The sequence below is a fragment of the Brachionichthys hirsutus genome, chromosome 8, assembly GCF_040956055.1.
Source record: "Brachionichthys hirsutus isolate HB-005 chromosome 8, CSIRO-AGI_Bhir_v1, whole genome shotgun sequence".
NCBI classification, from domain to species: Eukaryota; Metazoa; Chordata; class Actinopteri; order Lophiiformes; family Brachionichthyidae; genus Brachionichthys; species Brachionichthys hirsutus.
Genome location: NC_090904.1, coordinates 15257718 through 15277158, shown reverse-complemented (window position 1 = coordinate 15277158; position 19441 = coordinate 15257718). Strand labels below are relative to the sequence as shown.

The 19441-nt window shown below is 46.2% G+C and overlaps 2 protein-coding genes across 2 annotated transcripts in view; both read right to left on the bottom strand.

The window, feature by feature from the left end:
- The window catches only part of cpne1 (copine I), a 27133-nt gene extending 7702 nt beyond the window's left edge, over positions 1–19431 (bottom strand). The window contains 3 exon segments of the mRNA XM_068742882.1: positions 506–685; positions 766–891; positions 19390–19431. Of these exon segments, the coding sequence (XP_068598983.1) occupies positions 506–685; positions 766–891 (306 nt within the window). The 5' untranslated portion in view covers positions 19390–19431.
- rbm12 (RNA binding motif protein 12) lies at positions 11726–14588 on the bottom strand. Its single transcript, XM_068742926.1, has one exon. It carries the CDS (start codon positions 14586–14588, stop codon positions 11889–11891), a length of 2700 nt encoding a protein of 899 aa, XP_068599027.1. The 3' UTR covers positions 11726–11888.
- Positions 19432–19441: the final 10 nt, after the last annotated feature.

The window sequence follows — 19441 nt, the reverse complement described above, 5'->3', positions numbered from 1 at the left end:
GGTCCGTTCTTTGTTCCTGCCTGTTTCACTGACTCCACTGGAGGATTCCTGCCTCGTTTGGAGCGGACGACGCTGCAGCTGTATGCTAGCTAGCATGCTCTTCACCGATCCCCAAAGTGGGTCTCAGCCCCGCTCTGTGGAACTGGACTCTCTCACTCCACAAACGCAATCCGTGAGGCTGGGCAAACATGTCCCTCCTCCTCTGTCTCTGAGCCCTGGAGCCCCACAGGGCCCCGAGCTGGGCCAACAACACCAGGGCTGTGCTCAGGAAATCTCACAGCACCCATTTTCTGTCGCGCCTCACTTGAATGCTGCTGCTATTACACTAGGGGAACATTTATTTTATTTATATTGCATTTATTCCGTGTTAAATCGTTTTATGTTGCCTGGAGTTACCAAACTGTCAATAAATGACAATAAAGGTATTTTTACTTGAATTTGTCATAATTGAGTCCGTCAAACACAATACCGGTCAAAATGATGACATACGGTGTGGAGTGCATACCTGTCCCAGTGTTAGCTCCGCCCCTCCCAGGTAGTCATCATCCCCCAGGTCTTTGCTGGCGTTGTCGATATCGTAGATTCCCAGTTTCAGATTCTGAACCGTCTCAAAGTGGTAATCCAATCTGAACCGCTGACTGAAAGACGGGCTGGAGGTATTCATCAAGCGCTCAGTGCGACCGAGCTAAGGACACACAGTGGGAGGGGCTTAGCTTGAACGCACCAGCAAAGATCATTGTGTCCTTTATGGATCGGCTGCGTTACCTCAGTCCATTTCGCTCCTGAGCTCTGCAGCAGCACGCACAGAGGATCGGACTTTGAGCCGACATCTTTGTCCAGCAGGTCTGAGCAGGAGACGCTCAGCTCCACCTTAGAGACACAGTCCACCATCTGAGGGACCAGAGAGACAGACAAGGGTTCAGCTGACACCCGGTCTCAGAGGAGAGGAATCAGTCGTCAGACAGCCGCTTCTCATTCAGCAGCCTCTCCGTTTATAGGTCAGCGCTCAGAAAACGACGCGAGTGCACCAGACATCAAACCGAGGTTCCCTGAGAACGCTAGAAGTTGTTACAGCATCGAAAAGATGAACCTCCTCCCTCCTAACTGGGTCTACACCGTCCACACGGTGATCTGGATCAGCACCAGAAGGTTCTACATTGTTCGCGGTATCTTTATACACCAACGTGAAAAGTAAACGTGAATCAGAGTTAATGTTTATTTTTAACTGATTCCTGAATCCATAAACGGGTTTAATGTTAAAATGTAATATTTGTTCCTGTGGTGTGATGGGAGTGGTGAGATGATGATGAATATATTTATTAGATAGAATGTATTACAGTACAAGTACAGTCAAACTTCCTGTCTAAGAGGAGCATTTCTAAAAGCCCTTGCGGTCTTGTTTCCGTTGAAAGTCCTTCGTACATAAATCATCCACAATTAACAATACAAATAAAATAAAAAGATTACTCCACAGATGCAAAATAACAATAAATTAAAAAGACACATAATATGTACAACGTAGGTGGGGGGTTGATCCGGAGAGAGTCGTGATGACTATCTCCGTTTCTGCCCCCCACCCCCCCCACCCCCCTCATGACTGTATCAACTTCCATAAACATTGGTCAATAATCAACCGAGATATTGAGGACCAAACTTTGAAGCTCCCTTGACTGCAAAGTTTTTTTTATTTTTTATATATATACTTTTATTTATCAAATGCAAGACAGACGTAAAGTGTAAACGTACAGTTATATTTTTCCTTGACTGCAAAGTTAACGACATTTTCAAAGTGATCCGTAATCCAGGATCTCTAATGGAGAGACAAAGGCGTGGTCTCGCTAGGGATCCCGGTGAGCAGAGCGTTACAGTCGTCCAGCCTGGGGGAGACAAAGGCGTGGTCTCGCTAGGGATCCCAGTGAGCAGAGCGTTACAGTCGTCCAGCCTGGGGGAGAAAAAGGCGTGGTCTCGCTAGGGATCCCAGTGAGCAGAGCGTTACAGTCGTCCAGCCTGGGGGAGACAAAGTCGTGGTCTCGCTAGGGATCCCAGTGAGCAGAGCGTTACAGTCGTCCAGCCTGGGGGAGAAAAAGGCGTGGTCTCGCTAGGGATCCCAGTGAGCAGAGCGTTACAGTCGTCCAGCCTGGGGGAGACAAAGGCGTGGTCTCGCTAGGGATCCCAGTGAGCAGAGCGTTACAGTCGTCCAGCCTGGGGGAGAAAAAGGCGTGGTCTCGCTAGGGATCCCAGTGAGCAGAGCGTTACAGTCGTCCAGCCTGGGGGAGACAAAGGCGTGGTCTCGCTAGGGATCCCAGTGAGCAGAGCGTTACAGTCGTCCAGCCTGGGGGAGACAAAGGCGTGGTCTCGCTAGGGATCCTGGTGAGCAGAGCGTTACAGTCGTCCAGCCTGGGGGAGACAAAGGCGTGGTCTCGCTAGGGATCCCAGTGAGCAGAGCGTTACAGTCGTCCAGCCTGGGGGAGACAAAGGCGTGGTCTCGCTAGGGATCCCGGTGAGCAGAGCGTTACAGTCGTCCAGCCTGGGGGAGACAAAGGCGTGGTCTCGCTAGGGATCCCGGTGAGCAGAGCGTTACAGTCGTCCAGTCTGGGGGAGACAAAGGCGTGGTCTTGCTCGGGATCCCACGAGTTCCTCTGCGTCTGGCAGCGAGAGTGTGGAGCGGAGTTTGGAAAATGTTTTGAGATGGGAAAAGGAAGTCTTGCACAAGTATTTGACGTGAACCCCAAAGTTGAGTTGTGGATCACGCAGGTTGGTAACTGCAGATGAGAGGGTGAGGTTTTGACCGGAGAATGAAATACTGGTTATGGGGCAGGTTTGGAGCCGTTTAATTGCAGGAACCTTCACTGCAGAAAGCCGGAATCGAACCTCAAACAGCCGCTTCAGCGCAGTAACAACACAACACCAGGTGTAGCTTCACTTCAGCACAGTAACAACACAACACCAGCTGTAGCCTCACTTCAGCACAGTAACAACACAACAGCAGGTGTAGCTTCACTTCAGCACAGTAACAACACAACACCAGGTGTAGCTTCACTTCAGCACAGTAACAACACAACACCAGGTGTAGCTTCACTTCAGCACAGTAACAACACAACACCAGGTGTAGCTTCACTTCAGCACAGTAACAACACAACACCAGGTGTAGCTTCACTTCAGCACAGTAACAACACAACACCAGGTGTAGCTTCACTTCAGCACAGTAACAACACAACACCAGGTGTAGCTTCACTTCAGCACAGTAACAACACAACAGCAGGTGTAGCTTCACTTCAGCACAGTAACAACACAACAGCAGGTGTAGCTTCACTTCAGCACAGTAACAACACAACACCAGGTGTAGCTTCACTTCAGCACAGCAACAACACAACACCAGGTGTAGCTTCACTTCAGCACAGTAACAACACAACACCAGGTGTAGCTTCACTTCAGCACAGTAACAACACAACACCAGGTGTAGCTTCACTTCAGCACAGTAACAACACAACACCAGGTGTAGCTTCACTTCAGCACAGTAACAACACAACAGCAGGTGTAGCTTCACTTCAGCACAGTAACAACACAACACCAGGTGTAGCTTCACTTCAGCACAGCAACAACACAACACCAGGTGTAGCTTCACTTCAGCACAGTAACAACACAACACCAGGTGTAGCTTCACTTCAGCACAGTAACAACACAACACCAGGTGTAGCTTCACTTCAGCACAGTAACAACACAACACCAGGTGTAGCTTCACTTCAGCACAGTAACAACACAACAGCAGCTGTAGCTTCACTTCAGCACAGTAACAACACAACAGCAGGTGTAGCTTAACTTCAGCACAGTAACAACACAACACCAGCTGTAGCCTCACTTCAGCACAGTAACAACACAACACCAGCTGTAGCCTCACTTCAGCACAGTAACAACACAACACCAGGTGTAGCTTCACTTCACTTCAGCACAGCAACAACACAACAGCAGGTGTAGCTTCACTTCAGCACAGCAACAACACAACACCAGGTGTAGCTTCACTCCACTTCAGCACAGCAACAACACAACACCAGGTGTAGCTTCACTCCACTTCAGCACAGTAACAACACAACACCAGGTGTAGCTTCACTTCAGCACAGCAACAACACAACACCAGGTGTAGCTTCACTTCAGCACAGTAACAACACAACACCAGGTGTAGCTTCACTTCAGCACAGTAACAACACAACAGCAGGTGTAGCTTAACTTCAGCACAGTAACAACACAACACCAGCTGTAGCCTCACTTCAGCACAGTAACAACACAACACCAGCTGTAGCCTCACTTCAGCACAGTAACAACACAACACCAGGTGTAGCTTCACTTCACTTCAGCACAGCAACAACACAACAGCAGGTGTAGCTTCACTTCAGCACAGCAACAACACAACACCAGGTGTAGCCTCACTTCAGCACAGTAACAACACAACAGCAGGTGTAGCTTCACTCCACTTCAGCACAGCAACAACACAACACCAGGTGTAGCTTCACTTCAGCACAGCAACAACACAACACCAGGTGTAGCTTCACTCCACTTCAGCACAGCAACAACACAACACCAGGTGTAGCTTCACTTCAGCACAGCAACAACACAACACCAGGTGTAGCTTCACTTCAGCACAGTAACAACACAACACCAGGAGTAGCTTCACTTCAGCACAGTAACAACACAACAGCAGGTGTAGCTTAACTTCAGCACAGCAACAACACAACACCAGGTGTAGCTTCACTTCAGCACAGCAACAACACAACAGCAGGTGTAGCTTCACTTCAGCACAGTAACAACACAACAGCAGGTGTAGCTTCACTTCAGCACAGTAACAACACAACACCAGGTGTAGCTTCACTTCAGCACAGTAACAACACAACAGCAGGTGTAGCTTAACTTCAGCACAGCAACAACACAACACCAGGTGTAGCTTCACTTCAGCACAGCAACAACACAACACCAGCTGTAGCTTCACTTCAGCGCAGTAACACAACACCAGCTGTAGCTTCACTTCAGCACAGTAACACAACAGCAGCTGAACAAACAGGAAGGCGGATACGAAGTGACTCCTTTCAGTAACGGTTACCGTAACTCACACACGAGCAGCACTAACTGTTACCCGATCGCTATTACATAGTTATTACCAACAACAATCACCAAAGCCGGAGTTTAACTCACAACTCAGCTGGGACACAAATCAGACGTCCGTGCCGAAGAAGCTGCTTCAACTCTGAGCTCGCAGGGAGCGGCACTCAGGCAGGGGGAACCTACTGGGACACGTTCTCATTGGACGAGGCGACTGCCAGTCACGCCCTCTGGGCTTTGCTGACCAATGACGTACGTTATGAGCGTACGAATGACACCAGCAGATTTTCAAAGATCTTTCACAATGAAAGCAAGACTGGTAGTAATCTTTCAGTTTGAAGCACGTTTAACCACAAATACACAAAATATAAATGAAAATGTAAGGATAAATTTTGAAACAAGGAAAGGTCAAAATTCCACTTGAAATTGGCTGTAGTTGTAAAAGAACCCCAAAATTTATAAAACGGGCTCAAAGGCCTTTCAGCCCGTACAGTTCTTTATTTCTGAATTTCATCTCTCCAGCACAAGTCTGATACAATACTCAGTTAAACATTGTGTTTTATTTTACAATTATTATTTTTGGGCCTTCAAAACAAACTGATAGGCTACTGTTTGATTGTAGTTTATGTAGTGAACGAGGAGGATTCTGACCAATAGATCAATAACCCAATAAAAGCAGCTTCACGAAGAAGCTTGATCAGTTTAGATCCAGCAGCAGGGTCTTCACTTCCGGGATGATCTTTAACAAATACATCCATAGAGTTCGCTAGCTGGATAGCAAGTCATGACATGTGACACGGCTGGGATTCCCTCATAGTCAGAGTCGGGCGTTTAGTCAAGGACAAGCAACGACCTCACAACAGAAATGAACAGAGACTAGTCGGGAGTACACAGAAAGAGTACGACCAGTACCTCACGGAGAAAAGTTCCAACTCATTTTACTCATCCTTTAAAGTAGAGCCACAACAAAGGAAATCCTCCTGACCGCTTTTATCAGTAACCGGGTCGCACTGGAGCCTATCCCAGCAGCCAATGGGCGAGAGGCAGGATACACCCTGGACAAGTCGCCAGTTCATCGCAGGGCAGAGAACAGGCAGACCAGAACAGAAAAAATAAAGTGCATATTTAAAAAGAGGAGGGGGTGGGGGTAATACGCGGAACCAGATTTTGTGTCTCATCCAACCATCTACCATGCGACTTACACACCATCTGATCAACAAACCACGCTGCATTCAAACATGTCTGCAGCTCCAATGACGATCTGGGTACTGGATAGAATCAGATAGAGGAACAATGTGAACCGCAAATGGGGGGGGAATACACAAAAAAGGTACATTTCATTTATCCTGCATTTACTGCAGAACGTTTCCAAAGGAAGCAACAGTCCCGAGTTGAGAGTTGAATTTCATTACACAGACTACAGGTATGGGCTCAGGCTCGGCCCGGAATCTAGAATGAACAGAATTCAAACAACTTATTTTATAACATTTGCTTGGAAACAAAACTAAAACTAGGCTATAACACATACTGCTTCCAATTAGGTTACATAAATGGCTTTTAACACCATCAACTGCATCGATCACTGTTTCTGGACCTAAACCCCACTACAGACTGGATAGAATCTCTCTGGACCTAAACCCCACTACAGACTGGATAGAATCTCTCTGGACCTAAACCCCACTACAGACTGGATAGAATCACTCTGGACCTAAACCCCACTACAGACTGGATAGAATCTCTCTGGACCTAAACCCCACTATAGACTGGATAGAATCACTCTGGACCTAAACCCCACTATAGACTGGATAGAATCTCTCTGGACCTAAACCCCACAATAGACTGGATAGAATCACTCTGGACCTAAACCCCACTATAGACTGGATAGAATCTCTCTGGACCTAAACCCCACTATAGACTGGATAGAATCTCTCTGGACCTAAACCCCACAATAGACTGGATAGAATCACTCTGGACCTAAACCCCACTATAGACTGGATAGAATCTCTCTGGACCTAAACCCCACAATAGACTGGATAGAATCACTCTGGACCTAAACCCCACAATAGACTGGATAGAATCACTCTGGACCTAAACCCCACAATAGACTGGATAGAACCTCTCTGGACCTAAACCCCACAATAGATTGGATAGAATCTCTCTGGACCTAAACCCCACTATAGACTGGATAGAATCACTCTGGACCTAAACCCCACTACAGACTGGATAGAATCACTCTGGACCTAAACGCCACTATAGACTGGATAGAATCTCTCTGGACCTAAACCCCACTATAGACTGGATAGAATCTCTCTGGACCTAAACCCCACTATAGACTGGATAGAATCTCTCTGGACCTAAACCCCACAATAGACTGGATAGAATCACTCTGGACCTAAACCCCACAATAGACTGGATAGAATCACTCTGGACCTAAACCCCACTATAGACTGGATAGAATCACTCTGGACCTAAACCCCACAATAGACTGGATAGAATCACTCTGGACCTAAACCCCACTATAGTCTGGATAGAATCACTCTGGACCTAAACCCCACTATAGACTGGATAGAATCACTCTGGACCTAAACCCCACTATAGACTGGATAGAATCACTCTGGACCTAAACCCCACTATAGACTGGATAGAATCACTCTGGACCAAAACCCCACTGTAGATTGGATAGAATCACTCTGGACCTAAACCCCACTATAGACTGGATAGAATCACTCTGGACCTAAACCCCACTACAGACTGGATAGAATCACTCTGGACCAAAACCCCACTGTAGACTGGATAGAATCACTCTGGACCTAAACCCCACTATAGACTGGATAGAATCACTCTGGACCTAAACCCCACTATAGTCTGGATAGAATCTCTCTGGACCTAAACCCCTCTATAGACTGGATAGAATCACTCTGGACCTAAACCCCTCTATAGACTGGATAGAATCACTCTGGACCTAAACCCCACTATAGACTGGATAGAATCACTCTGGACCTAAACCCCACTATAGTCTGGATAGAATCTCTCTGGACCTAAACCCCACTATAGTCTGGATAGAATCACTCTGGACCTAAACCCCACTATAGTCTGGATAGAATCACTCTGGACCTAAACCCCACTATAGTCTGGATAGAATCACTCTGGACCTAAACCCCACTATAGACTGGATAGAATCACTCTGGACCTAAACCCCTCTATAGACTGGATAGAATCACTCTGGACCTAAACCCCTCTATAGACTGGATAGAATCACTCTGGACCTAAACCCCTTTATAGACTGGATAGAATCACTCGGTCCTGTACCATCTGCAGAATCCATGCACCAATCATCATCCAAACATTGCTGCTGATGGTGCAGCGGTTGGTGCAGTATCTGTCATGTCTCATGTACTAAACTTATGATTATTGTGTCTTTCACTCACCTGCATGTCCCGCCTTTGTCCCTCTACTGATCTGCCGGAGGCGGGCCTGTCGGCAGGCGACTGACCGCTCGTCGTCAGTCGTTCTACAATCACAGACCCATACAGACCAACATGCTCAGCAGGAACCAAGACTGGAATCAGGCGTTTCTTTCATTCCAGCAAATAAAGACAGTCATTGTGGCAGACATTTGCCGAAACAGCGTTTCACCGTACACGTCCATTCATTTCCGAGACACACAGCAGGTACAACAGGCTGAACATTACTCAGTAGACCTGTTAGGTGAATAACCATTCCAGACAAACCACTTCCACTGCTGACTTCAGCTTCAATAGAGTGGAACCTCGGCTCGCCAGCTCCTCGTTTCACTCACAAATCGCTTCAACACAACAACAATCTTCAGTGCACCAACTCCCACACTTTGCGCCACCGCACTTGTCAGGGGTTCCGTTTGTAGGCAACGTTGTTCGCACCGCTCGTTGTGCCCTCTTCTCTGAAACGTGTGTTTCTTGTACTTCGCAGGTCACAGGTGTTGCTGGACCCCATCCCAGCTGACTACGGTTGAGAGGCTGGGTGCACCCCGAATATGTCGCCAGCACACCGGAGTCAGACAGAAAACCACCCGCACACTGTCCCCGGAACCTTCTTGCTGTGTGGGAACGCCGTGCAGCCCTTTTTGCTTTTTTTGCTAAATCTACCCTCATCATTGCTTCAAACAAAGTTAAAATTGCTACTTGTAGCGTGGTTAAAGAGCCGGAATGTATTTGGAGTAGTCTTCCTCCTCCTCCCCAATCTGCACCACACTTTCAGCCAAAGTCAAGTGTACAGTTATTGTTTTATCTTAGTATTGATGTATAACTGTACTGTGCTTTTCTATAATTAAGGTTATTGTTATTTTTTATATATTAACCATGCAGAGACCAATAAAGTTTTAACTTAAATTAGAATGAACTGATTAGATTCGTGAACCGAGGTTCTCCTGTAACTGATTCCTCGTGTGGACAGGAGATCGAGCCTTTATTTATTTTAGGGACGATAAGCAAAAGTGAAATGAAGTGAAATTCTGAATTTGCGTTCAACCGTCTCCTCTCAGCAGCTGGGAGGTCGTTTGTGAGTGTGGAATGATAAAGTCTTTATTCATCCATCTTCTTGAAGATGAGACGATCATTATTGTCTTTAGCCACTTATCCGACATGCAGGTAATGGGTTACGCTTGAAGCTATCCCAGCTGGCTACTGGCAGGAGGCGGGGTCCACCCTAGACGAGACGCCAGCTCGTCACTGAGCCACACAAAGGAAACAGACAGCGGACCACGTCGGACTGATCAGCTCACCGAGGTTACATGTTTTTGGAGTTGGGAGGAAGTCAGAGAACCGCACAGAAAGGAATCAAACCTGGACATTGTTGCTGTGAGGCAACGGTGCTACCCACTGCGCCACCACACTGCCTCATGCTGAAGATTGTATTTTTTAGAAGACATCCAGTGGTGGAGACAGGAAGGACATAAGTGCATGTCGTTAGAATGCATTCATGTTGCAATGATGGAACTTTGTCTTTGAGTTTGACACTGAGTGGAAATTTTTATTAAACGATAGACTGCAAGTAATCAATAATCTGGTGTGCTCATTGTCTGCACTAGCCATTAGGCCTATAACAGGAAAGGGCAAACTACTGCCCGGGGGCCATGTAAGGCCCTTTGGGCTTGTTAATCCCACCCACCAAACTTGGCCAAAATTATATAATTAAATTACATTTTTAGAATCTAACCTCATCCATTTTACCTTTTCCCTGTAATGCTATTCTTTAATGTAATGGCTTTCACACACAAACACTCCATCCATCTGTTCCCAGCCTTATTTTATTTTTTAGTTTATTTTCTATAATTTAATGCTAAAATGTGTCATCGGTGGATAAATCATGTTAAACATTTTCCATTTCGATGCAGAAGCTTTGATCTTTTTGCATTACTCTATCCGAGGCACATTTCTGGAGGCGGCAATAGCATTAGCCACAACAAAACTGGGTGCTACACAGGGCAAGTAGCATACTACCACAAACAAATGAGCTCAAACCAATAGTTGCAGCTTTCCCATGGACAGTCATTTTACAGGAGACAACAGCCAAACTATAAAAAGACATGAAGTTAAAAACAAAGAAATACTGTGCCTCATTACTTGGCATCCATGAAGGATTAATTTGGATTCTTCTCTGTCCATGTCTCAGAAATAATTATTACACCAGACAGGAACTGGAACCATTATTGGAACAAAGTTTAATCACTTTATAAGTACCTTGTGACGAAGTCAAACTGAAGGTGATATGGATTTCAAATAACACTGTCTTCCATTCAACATTTAGAAAAGTAAATTTGATTTAATTACCGAAATGAACCCCTCGATCAAAAGGTTTCCATCATCAAGCAGTGAAGGTCAAACAGTCAGAAAAAGCTGATGCAGGTCAGCAGGTGTGCATCAAGAATGTCCTTTTATTGACTCAAGCAAAGGAGACTAGTGTATGGTTATAAGATTATACAAGTTTGTTCACATACAACAGTAACAAAAGTTAGCTTTATCCAAATTAAAATGTTTAAACATGCATACAAGCAAAACAAAAAACCTACCAAACTAAAATAAGCCGCATACTCCCAGCACTCGACAATCCAAACACCGATAATGCGCTGACGAAAGGGTGGAACTGATCAGAAACACGGCAACATTAGAAACACATGTGGCAGAGAGGAAGGAATCAGCAGCGCAGTCATTATTTACAATGAAACACGAGTCAGTCGTCTGTCCATCCCACATCCTCAGCGGAGCACTACATCAACACAAACACGAACACGTTACCATAGCAACATATCGTCACCCTTTTAGAACAGCAAGAGAGCATGTCAGTATCATTTTTACTACTTTAACATGAGGCATTTCAACATTTCACCACAGCAATCAAGCATTAACATATTATCATGACAGCAGTGCTTTCCATCATTATACCACAGCGATGGAGTATAGACATTTTAAACCGCCGCAGCACAGCAAGTCTTTTTGTCAGCTTCCTTATCGTCATGGTGATACCAGGACAACTAAAAGGTTGCATTGGAAACAGGGTGAGAAACAACCATAAACCGGCCAACATTATAGACCTCAGTATCACAGAATCAGTGAAAATGCAGAAAAGAGCAGTTTTCCCATCGACAGAAACCGGATGGCTACCTGCCATTAATGACAAAGTCAAAACGACAGCCAGTGTGGAGGACAAAGCATGAACCGAACTGATGCTACCTCTGAGATACGGCTGTGTTTCAGCAAACGGTTGTTCCATGTAGGTGAAAGGTTTCCTTAATGCGGAGTTTGTCCGTTTTGAATGAGGCTTTAAGCCAGGCTTATTTTGACTTTACGCGCTCCAATTGGTCGGTCGTTAAGGTCCATAACCGCAGCAGTTGCTTCCTCAGGGTTCTGGAAGGCCACCATAGCTTCACCAGTTGGCAGGCCTTTCTCACTGAACTGCAGACAAACTGAGCCTGGCACCACTTGGTAGCCATAAAAGAAGTCCATAATCTCATCCACAGTTACAGTGAATGGCATATTCTGAAGCCTTACAATCGTTGGACCAGCAACACCGTGCTGACTGTTGGGATTGACAGGTCCTCCGGGAACCGGCTGGTTACGGAGAACATCAGCTCCTGCTGTGAAGACCTGCTGTCCACCAGTAGCCCCACCACCTGCACGTCCTTGGTTGCTGTTGCCGTTGTTAGCCCCTCCCCCTCGGGTTGGTCCTCCTCCAGCTCCCTTCCTGTTGGCATTTTCAAAGAGCGCCAACCCTCTAAGTCCATCCTGGCTGAATGGACCGACTCCGGCAGGTGCAGGTCGAAAGCCAGGTGGCTCCAAAATTGGTGCTCCAGGAAGTCCAGCAATAATTGGAGGAGCCACACTCATATTCACATCTCCCAGTCCTGCTGTGAGAGGGGGGAGCGGAGGAGGTCCTGCCAGGCCATTTCCTGGAGTTGAAAATGGATTCACAAAAGGGGCGCTAAGGTTTCCCATAGTATTTCTGAGAAAGCTGAATTCATCACCACTAATTCCAGCAAATGGATTGATCTGGGATTGCTGGGAACTGGGCTGGACTGGTAGGTGCTGATTCTGAGTTTGGCTCACCTGATTCTGGTTCTGACTGCGTTGCCCTCTCTTGTTCTGGGGTGGAGGATTTCTCTCAATTTCCTTCAACTGCTCAAAAGTTACAAGGTGTACAAAGGCGTCACGACCATTGAGTTTTTGTCGATGGAGTCTTTCGGCTTTGCGCCCATCTTCCTCAGTTCGTAACTGGAAAACAGCTTGGCCTAAACCATTGCCATTACTATCTGTCAGAACTTTCAGGGTATCCTCATACATTCCCACACCTTCCAGGAAGGCGCGGACATCCTTTTTGGAGATATTGTAAGGGATATTACTGATGTGAGCACAGTTCCTGGGAGCTTTCAAGCCATCCTGGTGCTTGCCTTCACCATGTACAGTGTCACGTTTTCGGATGGTGTCAATCTTTTCAAGCATTCCCTTATGGCTGATTGGGTGGACTTGAATGAAGCGGGTACCCATGTACTGCATGTGCGCACCCAGAGCAGTCTTATGATCCTGTTCTGTTTTGAACTCAAGGAAGCCCTCCCCTGTGGCTCGCCCATTGGGCCCATATGCTATGTAAATGCTGTCATCTATGACAGCCAAGTTGTTAAAGAATTCCTTTATCTGTTTCTTGTCTGCCTCGTAAGGGAGGCCCTTAAGGTAGACACAGAATTCTTGCCGGTGGGGAGACCGTGACCTTCCTCGCTGATCCCTGCCTCCTACCCCAGTAATACCACGGCGGTGCAGCTGGTCCTGTGACTCATTGTGTAACTTGTTACTAATGTGAGTAGCCAGGCCTGTCCCACTGTCATTGATGCTGTTCCATTGTCGTTCAGTACCTGGGTTGATCTCAATGAACCGTTGGCCCATCATCCCCCCTCCCCGCTTCACTGCTTCAAAACTTTCTTGGGGTGAAAAGAACTTAACCATAGCCCTGCCAGTAGGTCGGCCCTGTCCATCCCTAAGCAGGCGAACTCCATCGACCCCAAGACCTCGAAAGAAACTCCTAATGTCCACCTCTGTGCAGGAGAATGGGAGGTTCTGTAAGAGGACAAGCATCTCATCAGGGTTGAGCACTCCTGCTCCACTGGCCACAACAGCTGCCTTCATATGGGCCTGGAGGCCGAAAGAGGCCAAAGGGGAGAGAGGATTGAATAGCATGGGGCCGGGGGTTCCAAGAGGGAGGCCAGAGCCCAGTCCTGCTGGAGGAGGTAGGGATGGGTTGAAAGGAGGCAGAGAGGATATGTGGGGGAGGTGTGACATTGGAGGCACTGGAGGGCCTTGGCATAGTGGGGAAACTGTCGGGACAGGGGGGAGGGAGGACACTGGGGGAGGAACTGGAATGATAGGCAACGTGGGCATGGGAGGCATTGAGGGCATGGTTGGAAGTGGAGGGATGGGTGGGGGTCCTGTACCAAGTCCTACCAGAGCCGTGCTGATAGTGGGGGCAGAGCTGTAGCTATTGGGGAAGCTTGGCAAGATGCTGGTCACTGTTTTGTTGCTTGCCGGCTCCTGAGATGACCTTGCTGCAGTCACCGAGACTTGGTTGATATTGAAACCCTGGTTTCCATGGCTACTGAGCCTCCCCCCTGTCCCAGGTTGCACTGCGGGTATGGAGGTGGCCACTTGTCTGTTAGCATTTCCTGCTGTAGCTGCTGCTGTCTCCCCAGTGCCTGCCCCAGCCTCAAATCTGCGGCGACTAAGTTCAATCATGTTCTGCATTTCTGTCTTGCTGCTAAGCAACAGTGACACTTTGGAGCCCTTAATGGACCCACCTGTGCGCATCATCCCCATCCGAGCATCTTCGTCAGTGGCAAAGACGATGAAGGCCTCGCCATGTTCACCCCCAACGATGTGCACTCCCCCGTCAGGGATGGTGAGACCAGAGAAGAAGTGCCTGATGTCCATGGTGCCAGCCACTATGGGCAGACCCTGCAGCCTGATGACTACCGCCATACTGACTGCTAAACAACAGCTCTATAACCTGGGGAGAAAGCAATACTACTGTCAGATGAAGACGAGGTAGAGGATTACCAGTGGTTACCAAAGGTTTCAGGAAACTCAGATCTCACTTCAAAGGCCAGTAAAGCCTTAGCCAAGAATTTAAATTCTGTTTCCTCAGAATAGCTCACAGAATACTATTTAACCTCACTTTTGGATCCTGGAATTTGAAGCCAGAGGTATTTGGAGTAGCTTTGGGGATAAAACATGGTTGCTTAAAAAAAATCTAAACTGAAAAAGTCACCAGCTTTCTGCATTTTACTTACTTACATTCTCACATCATGTGTATCTGATGCAATCAGTGTTTCCCATATATTAGATTCGCAACCCCCCCCCCCCCCCCCCAAAAAAAAAAAAAACATGCTCACTCTCTCTGCAAGCAGTGTGCCAGAAGAGCTACCAGTACAAATACAGAAAGAAAGTAAAAGGCCAAGTGCCGCACGTCTTTCTTCTGATAAGCAGCAACAGTCCGATTGGATGTGTTATTGCCTTTGAACATAAAATGTATAAAGTAATACGTCGACATACGAGTGTTCTGAGATACGAGGAAACCTGCAAGCAATATTTTGCATTGAGATGACAGTATAAATTTGAGATACAAGCAACCTCCAGATGCTGACGCTAAATGGCCGAGCACTGCGAGCGTTCCAATCGTTCACTCATTCTGGCTGCATCTGTGGATATTCTTTATAAGTGATGGGTCCAAAGAAAGCGAATGGTAAGGATGGCGGGGAGAAAGGAGAAAAAATGATGACGATGGAGATGAAGCATGAAATTACCCATCAACGTGACCGTGGTGTCCGTGATTTGGCACGCCAGTACGAGTGGAGTACATCGACGATATGTATACTTAGACAAACAGAAGGATGCTATCAAGAACACAAAGCCTTCCAAAGGCAGAACTATTATGCCTAAGTTTAAGTAAGAGTACATGTAAGGTACAAGTACTGTATAAAGTGTTACGTAGCGTCCAACTCTCCCTGCGCGCTGCATGCCGCTGTTAGCGCTATCACCCGTCTTGAATTTTACATTACAGTAATACGGTATATAAAAACGTTTTTCCCCGTTATTAGCATTGGTTTGAGTGTTTTTAGACGCTTGGAATGGATTAAATTGGTTTCAGTCATTACGGGAAAATTTGATTTGACATAGGAGTGATTACGAGCTCGGTCCAGGAACGATTTATACTCGTATGTCAAGGGGTTACTGTAAATACCAGTTTCATACCATGTTGTACTTGAACGGTTGATTAAAAAGTCCAAATTTCCAAATTAATGAATTACATCAGAAAGAGGTACATCTACTCTTTGAGGAAAAGGGATTAAGAAACAAAACGTCTGGCCTGGGAACGCCTGGGAATTCCCCCGGAAGAGCTGGAGGAGGTGTCTGGGGTGAGGGAAGTCTGGAAATCCCTGCTCAGACTGTTGCCTCCGTTGCCCAAATGCCCAACCCCCTGCTCACAATATTCGCTGTATCCCTTCCGTTTTACAGCCCATTAACATTTATATGAAGTTCCCCGTCCAATATGACAAGAGACACCACGCTCAGAGACCCGCGCACTACCAATCACTGGCAATGACGACAACGAAAGGGCTCATCAGGCTTTTCCAGTCATTCCCAAAGAGAAGAAGATAATACTTGCACAACTACCAAAACAATGCTTCAAGCAACAGATAAAATGCCAGACTGAGGGAACACTGGACACCTGACAACTACAACTGTGAAGTCAACATGGTGGTGTGACAAAGCCCCGCAGTCAAGGATGAGATTCTTTTTAAATCCACAAGCTACCAGGATATCGATGTTTATGGCCAGCGTTCTTCATTCTTGGACAGGCATGACCGGTGAGATCAGCGCAACATTTTCTCTGCTTCATTTGTGTCACAATCTCCCAATGCATGTCTCACAGGTAGTCCAGAAGCAGCACAGACTTTCTGTTCATCTTTTTTATTCAACCGGTACCATGGCATACCTTGAAACTGGCAAGCCTTGCAACCCTTCTCAATAAGGTCTCCCTTTTTTTAGAAGTCTATCTTTGTACTCTAGACCAAGCTCAGATAATTAGATCTATATTTAATGGTACTAAATGAAGATTAACCCCGTTGTATAACTTCCGAGAAGATGCGCTCCATGCATCCGTAATTGCCTCTAATCTATACAGGAGCCTGTCTCTGCAAAAAGAAAAGTTCAAAAGAAAAACAGAAAGAAAATTATATTTTTAGAATGGATATTTAATTTATGAAATCGTACAATTGTTTTAGTTTGATGTTCTGCTTTTGATCAAGTACTTTCAAATAATCAGCAGTTTTTAGTTTTCGAACAGTTGACATTGAAAATTCTTGACTGTGCTGTAATTAATAATAATAATGCTTGATTTTATTCAGCACTTTTCTGGGCACCAAAGACGCTTCACATTGTGCATTATTAATTCCCTCCACACTTGGTGGAGGTGGAGCTACAGCCACAGCTGCCCTGGGGCAGTCTGACAGGAGCGAGGCTGCCAATTTGACCACCACCAACATTCACTCGCTCACTACATTCACACAGGTGTGTCTTGCCCAAGGACACAACAACAGTGTACACATGTGCCGGAGCCGGGAATCGAACAGCCAACCTCTCGATCATAGAACGACCCACTCAACCACCTGCACCTATGTAAACAAATACATTAGGTGCCAACGCTTATAAATGTCCGTTTTTGGTCATTTTCCATCAACTGCCCCACTGGAAGTATATTTTAAAGCCATTAGAGATTTGAAACCAGCAGCAGGAAAACATCTCAGAATACAAAAACAGAAACTTTTCTTTTTGACAAGACACATATCCAGAACTAAAGGCTACGTCGCAAAAAGCTGGCACTAAATTAAAAACTGAAGTCAACTGTTATGCCAACCTACAACCAACATTCTACAAACACCATGCAACAACCAAGGATCAATCCAGCAACCAGAACCAGAACCAACCAGGAGGCCAGCAACAACAGATTGCCACCAAATTCAAATCGTCAACGATTGCAAAAATAATATTTGCATTAACAACAAAACAATATCATTGTTGAGCATCAGCAGTAAGTCATCAACCAGAACAATAAAAGCAAAGTTAGCAACTTCTCAGGTCAATAGCAGGTACATAACATTTTATCAAGAGCAACATTAGCATAATATTAACAAACAACATGAAAGTATATCAACCAGAACAACATCAGTATCATGACAAGCAGAGAAACATCAAGAACCAGCTGTCCGCATAGCACAAAAAAACAGCAGCTGGTCAGAAGACAAAGCAACAAAGAAACACAGCAACAAGTTTTCCATCCAATAATGGCAAGAACGTGTCCTACAGCAGCAGTTAGAGCAAAGTGTGCTGCTTCCACCATCTTCACCTTCACAGACGAATCCTGAGAAACACGCCACACGCTCTATGTTCAAAGTAACCTGGTCCAGACCCGTCAGCCTCCACATGCCGGCCCAGCAGGGGGCATGTCCTTAAAGCGCCACGTCTTTCTACGTCATGCCTGAAAGCATTAGAGCCAATCTGAGCACGAACAAACGACATCCAAAGACGAACTATTAATGGATTTAAAAGCCGGTCATAAATGGCTCTTGTTGGTGTTAGTCCTCGTCAAAAATGCACCGCAGCAATAGGATTTAATAACGATGCAAAAGAGGTGAAAAGGTTCAACTACAGAAGGCACTCACAGAGAAATCACAAAACAAAAGCTCAAATCAGACAGGAAATAAAAGCCAGAACATTTCAACAAAGCAAATTCAGTGTGGACCAGAAAGCACCTTGGCTCTTCAGTGTAAGGCTAGAATACAGCTTCTGGTGCAAGAAAGCCCAAAACAAACAGGAACAATGGAGCTCTCATGAGTGCACTGCCATCAGCACTCAGCTGCAGAGACGGAACCAGGAATGAAGAACCAGGAGCTCGAACCTCAGCAGCCAGGGTGGGGCGAGAGGCAGCCATGCCTACAGCTCTCTGAACCTCGGAACAATTACGGACCGACACCTCACAGCACAAGTGCAACCATGAAACTCCCGAGAAAGTATTCGAGCAAATATGATCCTTTTCCTCAGATTCACACCACGAGGCATCGCTGATATAAATACTGGGCCTTTCTACCAGCCGAACGGCGACATAAATAAAAGCAATCACAAACACACGATTAAATGAAAATCACAGATTTCTTTTAGAATAATATACAATCTGCATCACGCCGCTAGCCTTTATTTACACCTGGTTAAATAAAGCTGGTGTGGATCCAGGCCAATGTTTCCGGCATTGACAATTGGCCCGATGGGAATTTTATTTTATTTTATTCCAGGGTTTGGAAATGTTGATGTGAAATAATACACACGAAGGCTAATGTTTTTAAGAGAGGCCAGTGTTTAGAGAACAAGCGAAACTGATGAAATATTCTTCTTACACAAGCTGGCTATGCTACAATTATAGCTACTAGCTACTACGTACCAGACGCCATTTTAAAAACGCCTGAACGAACATTTTAGTCATTTTAATGAACAAGCAACACCATTAAGGCTCAACAACACGCTCGAGTCAGCGATGCGTCACAAGCTAACCGCAGAATGGGTTAACGTCGCGCCTTAGCTTAGCTACCTGCGCAGAAAGGCTCCGCTAGCCGCCTACTTCTTCTTTGTGTGTGTTCAGCCGGATGCGCGCTCTAAGCGGCTCCTCGCACCCGTGACCCCCGGTGTGAGTGTAACCCTGAGCGGACTGCCGCTGCTCGTCTCTTACCAAGAAATCTGTCAACAAACAATGAGCTTTAAACTCGGGTCTGTTCTCCGCT

Bases quoted from the DNA above. Each gene is read 5' to 3' on its own strand.
- rbm12 (XM_068742926.1), bottom strand. From the start codon at position 14,588: ATGGCGGTAGTCATCAGGCTGCAGGGTCTGCCCATAGTGGCTGGCACC.